Raw genomic sequence first — 10375 nt, forward strand, 5'->3', positions numbered from 1 at the left:
CAGGCTCTCCAGGAGCCACCCAGGGGCCTCCCCGGGCTCAACAATACAAACTCGGCTGCCGTGCAGACAGCAGCTCATCCCCACGGCGCCCGAACAGCCAGCCCCTGGACGGTGAGAGGCCTGTTGCTGCAGGTGGCCCGTGGCTGGCTGGTGAGGCCCGGCCCCAGGCGTACGCCACCTTCTCCGGGGCCACCTCTCCGGTTCTGCGGTGGGGTTCTCCTGGAAGCCGCCAGTCACCACAGGACCAACGTGGCCTGTCTGCAGCCCAAGAAGGTGGGGACACAGGACTGTCCCCCGTGCCCCCCGCATCACCCGCGAGGCCGAGCAAGCACCAGTGGTGTCTGCGGGGAAGATGAAGGGCTCATGCACAGCCCCCATCTACTGAAGATGCTGAACGGGAGAAGCACAGGCTGCAGCCACACGCGGTATGGACCAAACGTAAGTGTCCTTGCAGGAACCGTTGTCTGAATGTCAAGGCCGTGCCCAGGCCACAGTGAGAAGGCCCAGCCGCCATGAAAGGCACAGAGAGGGGATGGGGGGGCCATCTGCGCGTCTGAGCTCATCGGGCATCACCCCAGAGGGAGAGGGAGAAGGAGAGAGGGAGACGGAGATATGGAGGGAGAGGGAGAGAAAGGGAGGGAGAGACGTCTCTCCCTTCCCTGGGGGTTCTCTAGTGAAGTCAAGTCTGAAAACCACTGCATTTCGGGACATGGGTCCTCGTGGAAAAGTTAAATAGTAGTTCATGGCATTATCGACACATATTAAAAAGGCTCAAATTCTTGGGGAGTCAGGGAGGGGAGCTGGCTGCTGCCTCATAAAGGAGGAGAGATTGGGCGTCAGAGGAGGTGCCTGTGCAGCCCGCCGCCCAAGGCCCCGCAGACTTCATCTCTCAGCGGTGGTCCCGGGCTGGAGGTCAGCGGGGAGGTCAGGCCGTCCAAGCATAAACATTTACTTCAGGGCTTATTTAAAAGGCGCCTGGTGGTTGTTGAAGCAGAAAGAGAAAGCAGTGGGGAGAGGATGGGAGGGGGAGGGAGCCCCCCTCCTCAGCCCCTCTCCCTCCCTCCTTCTCCCCCTCCCTCCTTCTCCCTCCCTCTCTCTTTTCTGTACACCTGAAATTAACACAATACCGTTAATCAACTATACTTAACTATATTTAAACAATAGATAAGTAAAATGAGGTCATTAGGGTGGGCCCAAACCAATATGACTGGTGTCCTTATAAGGATGATGTGAAGGCACAGGGAGAAAACAGCCACCCACAAGCCAGGGAGAGAGGCCTCAGAACGACATTTTGATCTCAGACCCCCAAGCCTCCAGAACTGTGAGAAAATAAAATTCTGTTGTTTATAAGCCATTCAGTCTGTGGTATTTTGTTATGGCAGAAACTAATTCAAATTGTTCCCAGTTTTGGCCATTGTGAATAAATCTGCTATGTACATACTCTAATGCGTGGCCTTTTGTGGACGTGTATTTGTGGCTCTTATGAAGAATACTGAGAAATGAAATTCCACGTGTGACATCCAGTGAATCCCCGAAGCTGCTGCTGAATTTCCAAGGGATGGCACACCCTGCATGTCCACACTCCCCTCCTTATGCCTTTTGCAGGGGTTGCTTCTGCCCTTGTCTTGGCTGCTGTCCTGTGGAGATTCTGGATGTGGAAAGAATGTTCGTGCCATGAAAAGGACCAAGAGAAGGGCTCGGGGACTTTTTTCCATTCAGCCTTGGACTCAGGCTTCCCCCCACTGCACTGTTTCCCTGGGCCCCCTTTTATTATTCCTTGGAAAATTCCTGATTTTTAGAAAAAAAAATACATACTTGATGTTTAAGAAAAAGTGTTCCAGGGACTTCCCTGGTGGTCCAGTGGTTAAGACTCCACTCTTCCACTGCAGGGGGCACGGGTTCGATCCTTGGTTGGGGATCTAAGATCCCGCATGCCGCACGGTGCAGCCAAAAAAAAAAAGAAAGAAAGAAAAAAGAAAAAGTATTCCATACAGAAAGAATACTGAAAAGGAAGTACATGCATACCTCAGAGATATTGCAGATTTGGTTGTGAACCACTGCAGTAAAGCAAATATCAAAATCCATAAATGGATCAATCAATAAAGAGAATATCATGAGTCGCGAATTTTTTTTTGGTTTTCCAGTACATATAAAAGTCACATTTACACTGTACTGTAGTCTATTAAGTGCACGATAGCATTCTGTCTAAAAAAGAAATAAACCTTAGGGACTTCCCTGGTGGTGTAGTGGTTAGGAATCTGCCTTCCCATACAAGGGATGTAGGTTTGATCCCTGGTTAGGGAACTAATATCCCATATGCTATGGGACAACTAAGCCCTGGCGCCACAACTACTGACCCCGTGTGCTCTAGAGCCCTTGCGCCACAACTTGAGACAAGCCCGCGCACTGCAGTGAGGAAGATCCCGTGTGCCGCAACTAAGACCTGATGCAGCCAAATAAATAAATATTTTTAAAAACCCTTAATTTAGGGGCTTCCCTGGTGGCGCAGTGATTGAGAGTCTGCCTGCCAATGCGGGCGACGCGGGTTCAAGCCCTGGTCTGGGAAGATCCCACGTGCCGCGGAGCGGCTAGGCCTGTGAGCTACAACTACTGAGCCTGCGCGTCTGGAGCCTGCGCTCCGCAGCGAGAGAGGCCGCGATGGTGAGAGGCCCGCGCACCGCGATGAGGAGTGGCCCCCGCTCGCCACAACTAGAGAAAGCCCTCGCACAGGGACGAAGACCCAACACAGCCAAAAATAAATAAATAAATAAATAAATTTAAAAAAAAAAAAGCCTTAATTTAAAAATATTGCTAAAAGTGCTAACCATTATCTGACAACACAGGGTTCCCACAAACCTTCAACTGGTAAAAAATCTGCAAAGCGCAATGAAACGAAGTATGCCTGTAAAGATGAGGCCAAATTGAAACACCCAGAAGCATCAGTGTTTAGTGGTTAACGTCCCTCTGGGCAGCCAGAAATGGGCACAATTTTCCCTCAAGGGGTGGTGTTCATATGAGTGGGCCGACATTTAGCTAATCCCTTAATCATGATGGTTGTGCAGCTTTCAATTTTCCAATCCTTTAAGCCACACTGTGCTGGACACTTTTTTACAGATGATTTAGTCACTTGGATGTGTATTTCCTTGGGCCAGTCCTGGAAGAAGAAGTGCAAGTTCCTGGATATGAAAAACATATTAAAATACGTTTATATGTTACATCTCGCATATATTACATGAATGTGTGTTATATATTAATATACAAAGTATAATTTTGTAGTTATGTATATGTTTATATTTAAACCAAAAAAAATCACATGATAAAAATTTTAAATACAACAGAAAAATCCAAAAATAAGCTTTTCTTTCCTAATGGCTTCCTCTCAAAGCATCCTTTAGCAACAGTTTGATATTTCTTTTCCAAAAATAGTTTGCATATATCTACATATCTATGTGCTATTAAAGATTTACAAAAATTGTTTCCTATAGCATATGCCATTTTATATCTTGCTTTCCTTATCTTAGAGATATATATATATATATATATATATATTTTTTTTTTTTTTTTTTTTGGCCGCACCGTGCTGACATGTGGGATCTTAATTCCCTGACCAGGGATCGAATCTATGTGCCCCGCATTGGAAGCGTGGAGTCTTAACCGCTTGACCACCAGGGAAGTCCCTCAGATATATTTTTTAACATGACCACAAAGGGACCTAGTTCCTTAAAGACTGCATAGCATTTATTTATTTATTCATTCATTTATTTATTTATTTATTGCTGTGTTGGGTCTTCATTTCTGTGCGAGGGCTTTCTCTAGTTGCGGCGAGCGGGGGCCACTCTTCATCGAGGTGCGCGGGTCTCTCACTATCGCGGCCTCTCTTGTTGCGGAGCACAGGCTCCAGTCGCGCAGGCTCAGTAGTTGTGGCTCACGGGCCTAGCTGCTCCGCGGCATGTGGGATCTTCCCAGACCAGGGCACGAACCCGTGTCCCCTGCACTGGCAGGCAGATTCTCAACCACTGCGCCACCAGGGAGGCCCTGCGTAGCATTTAATAGATTAGAGCATAACATGTCTTAATCTATTTAACCAGCCCCATGAACGGACAGATAGGCATTGCTAGTTTTTGCTATCATAAACAATACTGCCCAGATAGCTTATTCTCACATCTTTGCATACACTTACAAGTTTTTCTCACAGGTTGAATTATTAGCTAGTTCAAAGGAAAATACATATGTGCATTTAAGTTTTAGTAGGTGTTGTCAATATTCCATCCAAAGAGTTTGCATAATTTCACGTACTAACAAAGTGTGGGAGTGTCTTTTTCTCTACATCTTTGCTACCATTGGATAAGATCAGTTTTTTACAGTTTTGCCCATCTGCTACATTGTTTGGATTTTGCACTCCTTGGAGTAAACTTGAGTGAGTTTGCACAAATGTTTATAGGCTCTCTGTACAAACTTTATAATAGTTTCTTCTGTGTGGACACTCTCTTTCTGTCTGTCTTTTTTTTTTTTTTTTGGTGGCGCTGCATGGCTTGTGGGATCTTAGTTCTCCAACTAGGGATCGAACCTGTGACCTCTGCAATGGAAGCTTGAAGTCCTAACCACTGCACGCCAGGGAATTCCCAACCACCCTCTTTATTTACTTACTTTCCCAGCCTCCTTCCTGGACTCCTGCTAATTTATTCCTTTCCACTCTATCCTCTACAGGCTTCCAGAATAACCTTTCTCACAAGAAAATCCGGTCACATTGGGTCACCACTCAAAACATGTCAGTGACCTCACCCACACCCCACAGCCTGCAGGATAAAGAGCCTATGCTCTTTAGTCTAGTTTAAAAAGTCCTTTATAATATGGTTCCTACCCCATCCCAAATGCCCATTAATTGAGCACTAAGTTCAGACACCCTGTGGGTGCTGGGGACCCAGAGATGAACGAAGCAGGCAAATGTCTGCTTTGTGCAGCAGTCTGCAGCAGTTTTTACTATTTTTTTCATTATTGCTTCTCTATAGGAGAAAAATGGAATTATCTTTAATTTAAATCAGTTTTAATCTAATTACATTTAATTTCTCCCTAACAACAGAAATTAAATGTTTAGGAATAAGATTTTGTCTGGGAGGGTTGGCTTTGGAGGGCCACAAGCCATTGTCATGTCTAAGGTTTTTTTGTTTTGTTTTTGCCACCCAAGAATTAGTTTTGGCCCCCTTGGGAGCCGTATCACTCCCATTGAGAATGCAAGCTCTAGACGGAGAGCTGGACAGTAAACAAGTAAATGGAAAAGACCATTTCAGGGAGCCAAGAATGTTACTATGGATTTCCTGGTGGCCCAGTGGTTAGGACTCTGCGCTTCCACTTCAGGGGACCCGGGTTTGATCCCTGGTTGGGGAACTAAGATCCTGTAAGCCCCGCGGCGCGGCTAAAAATAAAAAAGTTACCAAAGGAGGAAGAATGGTTGAGGGGGCCACTTGACATCTTGATCATTTGAATCAGGAAAGCTCTTTCCAGACAAGGAAGACCAGCCTTGGTTTCTTCAGCTGCAAAATGGAAATAATAATTTCTCCCCACAGTTCCTGCAAACAGTGAAAGCTCAATAACTGAGCTTTGTTGTTATTATTAATTTTTAATTTTTTAAAAAACGTAAATGAGATGCGATTCTATTTACCCACCTAGCAGGGTACCAGCGCCCAGCCTCTCACACAGCCGGCGCCTCTACCTCCGTCCGTAGGGGGGCGCTGTGGAGCACGGCGGTCGGGCTGCTCTAGGGAGCGGAATCGGAAGTCTCGTGCTCCTCTCACTTCCGGTCTTGGGCCCAGGCTTGGGCTGCGTGGAGAAGACGTTCCAATGCCGACCGGAGACTTTGAGTGAGTCTGGGGTCATGGAGGGAGCCTTGGGAGGCGGACTGGGCGTTCTAGGGGGTATTATGAAGGCTGGGTGCGCCGAGGCCGCGGGAGCCGGGCCTCGCCTCACCCAGCCCTCCTCCTGGCAAACTTGTCCCCGCAGTTCGAAGCCCAGTTGGGCCGACCAGGTGGAAGAGGAGGGAGAGGACGGTGAGTCTGCCCTGTCGCCCCGGATCACCACAGCCAGCCCTCCAGGCCGTCACTGCTGCCTGTTCCAATCCCCCACCCTGGCACCGCCGTCTGACCCTGCATCTCCCCTCACGGCCAGCCCCTGCCCCGCGCCATCCTTACCCGGGCCAGCCTATCTCCAATTCCAGATGTTCACCAGCCAGTTCCTCTTCCTCCCATACCACCGCCCAAATCCTTGGTACCAGCACAGCTGCTCCCCTTCTCCGGGGAGGAAGTTGTAACAGCCTCCCTCCCGCCTTTGTACTAGCGCCCGGGTGCCAGGGATCCCCTATGCTTGCCATTGCTGGAAGTTACTACAGCCAGCTTTGTGTCCCCGGATGGCTATCCCAGGACACTTCCTGGCCAGTCGTCTGCCCTTGGTCCCGCCTTTTTCAACTCTTGGTGCGGACATCATCCCAAAGGTCCCTCCATTTCGGTTTGGGAGCTCCTGCCCCTCCATCTGATCTCTGTTCCCTACACTCCCTTTCACAGACAAATGTGTCACCAGCGAGCTCCTCAAGGGGATCCCTCTGGCCGCCGGGGATACCAGCCCAGAGCCTGAACTATTGCCGGGAGGTGAGTGACAGACTTCTCTCCATCCCTGGGCTGCCTCTTCTCCCCAGCCGCCTTCCCGCCTGGTCCCCATTCCCCAGGGCTCAGTTCCTCTTGTGTTTTCCCCTCTCCCAGCTCCACTGCCGCCTCCCAAGGAGGTCATCAATGGAAACATCAAGACACTGACCGAGTACAAGATAGATGAGGATGGCAAGAAGTTCAAGGTGAGGCTGGGGAAGAGGTGGGTGCCTTTTGCTTTGGGGCACTTGGACAAGGAGAGAATGATGTGTGTTGGGTGCATTGATGAGGAAGATCCCCTGGCCCCAGGAACCTTGAGGAGCAGGAAGCCCAAACGTCTCCCCTTCTGTCTACAGATTGTTCGCACCTTCAGAATTGAGACCCGGAAGGCCTCAAAGGCTGTGGCAAGGAGGAAGGTAAGCACTTCCCTCGCGGTCCAGTGGTTAGGGCTCTGCGCGTCCACTGCAGGAGGCATGGGTTCGATCTCCGGTCGGGGAACTAAGATCCCGCATGCCGCGTAGTGTGGCCAAAAAAAGAATAAAAAAAAAAAGGAGGAAGGTAAGACCCTTCTCCTCCTGTCTTGGGGGCGCCTTCAGGGCTGACTCAGAGAAAGATCGGAATCCTTTTCCCCGGTACCTTTATTTTTAGAAGTGGGGTTTAACTGTTTGTACTTGTTTTACTGGAGCAGAACTGAGGCCTGTTTGCACTCTATGGGGGCCCTGAAAAGTCCAGCAGGTGCAGCAGTGGGTGGGGTTGATTCTTACTCCTCTTGGGTTGTCTACCAGGAGGAACAGAGCCAAGCCTTCCCCTCAGGTGGCTGTCACAGCAGAAGAAGTGGTAGCAATAAATACATTTGGCACAGTTACCTGCGTACTTTCTCTGTGTTAGACCCAGGTGCCTTGCAGGAAGTATTTTCTCATTCAGTCCCCGTAGCGTTCCGGGGAGGTGTGGGGAGCATTGTGGTCCCTTTTTTATAGGGGAGGAAGTTGAGGTTCAGGTTGTTTAATTAGCTCAAGGCCCCTGGAAGTCTGGGTGACCCTGCACACCCCTGAGCATCACTCCATGGTGGGAGCTGGTCCACCACCTGCACGGCCCCCACCAGGAGCTGTTGGCTGTGGAGCTGTTTCCCCCCTGAGCCTCAGTTCTCTCATCTGGAACATGGGGCTGAGAGCTGCCCTCTCCCCCTGGAGCTGGCGTGAAGCTAGGGCCTGGCAGGCACTCAGGGAACAGGAACTGTCATCACCACTGCTTTGAGGAGCATTTGGGGAGGGTGGTGAGTGGGGTTCAAGGCCCAGACACCCTGGAGGTGGCACTTGTAAGTCTAGGGTGCCAATGGAGGGGGTCCCATTTGTCCTTGCCCTGACCTGTCCCCTATCCCGCCCTGAGCTCAGAACTGGAAGAAGTTTGGGAACTCAGAGTTTGACCCACCAGGGCCCAATGTGGCCACCACCACTGTCAGCGATGATGTATCCATGACATTCATCACCAGCAAAGAGGTAAGTGGGCCTAGAGGCCGGGGGCCTGTGGCCAGGGTGGTGGTGGTGTCGGGGCTGTGCCAGCCCAGTCTGAGCTGCTCCGACCTGCCCCGCCAGGATCTGAACTGCCAGGAAGAGGAGGACCCGATGAACAAGCTCAAGGGCCAGAAGATCGTGTCCTGCCGAATCTGCAAGGGCGACCACTGGACCACCCGCTGCCCCTACAAGGACACGCTGGGGCCCATGCAGAAGGAGCTGGCCGAGCAGCTGGGCCTGTCCACTGGCGAGAAGGAGAAGCTGCCCGGAGGTGCCAGGGCCCGGGGATGCGGCTGGCAGGCTGTGGGGTGGAGGACGGGGATTGTGTGCGCCTCTGGGAGAGTCGTGGGTCGTCAGCTGGCGTCTGAACGGGACCGCCACTGCTGGTGGCTGTCGCCTCCCACACAGCAGCGTCCGCACTGCAAGGCTGTGACCACAGGCCACGTTCGTTTGTGTGAGAGAGACTGGCAGGTGGGTGCTCTGACTGCTGGTGATGTCACCTGTCTCTCCTCACTGGGGGCTGTGAGAGGCGCTCGTGGGCACGGCCACGTGTGTGACTACATACACCGTGAGTGGTGGGGAGACGGTTGTTCCCCGGATGTGTCTGTGAGTTCCCTGCCTTGAGTGCGCTGTGTTTGCGCGCCCACACCGAGGAGCGGCTCACCCAGGTGACTGTGATTTGCTGATGGTGAGTTTGAGTCTGGACAGCTCTACAGCCATGACTTGTGTGTGCAGCCACTTGTCACCTGCCCGGGGGCAGGTACCTGGGGGCTGTCCGTAACCCTGTGTACCTGTCTTCCCGTGTGTTGTGAGGCTGGACGTTGCTGTCAACCCCTGTGGGTTCTCTCGCTCTTCTTGTGCCACCGGCAGGGTGTTTAGGTGGTGTCAGCTTCCTGCATGTGACCTTTAAGTCGTTGTGACCACAAGGCCTTGAAGGAGTCAACCGATCACCTGTGGTTTGACAGATGGTGCTTGGGCGGGGCCGTGGCTGGAGCCGCCAGCATCCTGGGGCAGGTCTGCGCCGGGGGAGGCTTGACTGGGCCTTGCGTTTGGTCTCCAGAGCTGGAGCCTGTGCAGGCCACTCAGAACAAGACGGGGAAGTATGTGCCTCCGAGCCTGCGGGATGGAGCCAGCCGCCGCGGGGAATCCATGCAGCCCAACCGCAGAGGTGAGGTGGCGAGGGCACCTGGCACTGGGCCAGCGGGTGGGCACCTCCCTGCACCCTGGGATTATCCCGCGGGCGGGGCCGGCCCCTTACAGATGCCTCTCCTTGCCCGCCCAGCCGACGACAACGCCACCATCCGCGTCACCAACCTGTCCGAGGACACTCGTGAGACCGACCTGCAGGAGCTCTTCCGGCCCTTCGGCTCCATCTCCCGCATCTACCTGGCAAAGGACAAGACCACCGGCCAGTCCAAGGTGGGCTGGCGGCTGGGGGGGCGGGGAGGGGTCCTCCATCGGTCCCAGTTGTGCCTTGAACGTCCCTGACCCCTCCCCCTCCCCCAGGGCTTTGCCTTCATCAGCTTCCACCGCCGCGAGGACGCTGCTCGCGCCATTGCCGGGGTGTCCGGCTTCGGCTACGACCACCTCATCCTCAACGTCGAGTGGGCCAAGTGAGACCCCTGCCTTCCCCCGCCCCCCCGCGGCGTCGCGGCCCACAGGCGCTCAGGCTGACTGCAGGCCCCGGGCCACGTTAACAGCCACAAAGGCTGTCCTGGGGCGCAGGTCATTTACTGTCCTCTCACGGAGGGGCGCACAGCCCATGCGCGGCAGGGCCAGCTGCTTCCCGCTGGTCTGGCTCACCGCGTGCTCTGCGCCGCCACCCGGTCTCGTCCTGCCCCGTCCCCCTCATCCCCGTTGAGTTTCCTGTGGTGTGGGTGTAGGGGGGGCTCTTGGGATTCCCTTAGGGGTCTGAAGCCCCCGTACGTCCCATCCTCAGCCACCTTGTGTTTCCCTCTCCAGGCCGTCAACCAACTAAGCCGGCTGCTGCTGCTCGGCCCCCAGCCCCGGGATCCTTAGCGACGGAGGGCAGCCTCCGGAAGCAGGGGGCTCCGAGGGCAATAAAAGGTCTGCATCACCCTGTGCTGTTCCATTTATTCGCAGATGTCACTCACACTGTGGTGGGCGGGGCCAGGCCCCCTCCCTCCCCCTCCCTCCCCCCGTTGTGGGTTTGCTCCCTGGCCCTGCCCGGGGTTACTGCTGTGGGTGGCAATTCCTGCTGCTCCGGCTTGG

General features: G+C 53.2%; 1 protein-coding gene across 1 annotated transcript; it reads left to right on the forward strand.

The window, feature by feature from the left end:
- The first annotated feature begins 5782 nt into the window (after positions 1 to 5782).
- EIF3G (eukaryotic translation initiation factor 3 subunit G) lies at positions 5783 to 10220 on the forward strand. The gene is made up of 11 exons (XM_068537036.1): positions 5783 to 5858; positions 5998 to 6044; positions 6555 to 6638; positions 6750 to 6838; positions 6989 to 7048; positions 8024 to 8128; positions 8225 to 8414; positions 9204 to 9311; positions 9426 to 9562; positions 9650 to 9756; positions 10106 to 10220. Exons 1-11 carry the CDS (start codon positions 5839 to 5841, stop codon positions 10119 to 10121), a joined length of 963 nt encoding a protein of 320 aa, XP_068393137.1. The 5' UTR covers positions 5783 to 5838; the 3' UTR covers positions 10122 to 10220.
- Positions 10221 to 10375: the final 155 nt, after the last annotated feature.

Source organism: Eschrichtius robustus, chromosome 2 (assembly GCF_028021215.1).
Source record: "Eschrichtius robustus isolate mEscRob2 chromosome 2, mEscRob2.pri, whole genome shotgun sequence".
Taxonomy (NCBI): domain Eukaryota; kingdom Metazoa; phylum Chordata; class Mammalia; order Artiodactyla; family Eschrichtiidae; genus Eschrichtius; species Eschrichtius robustus.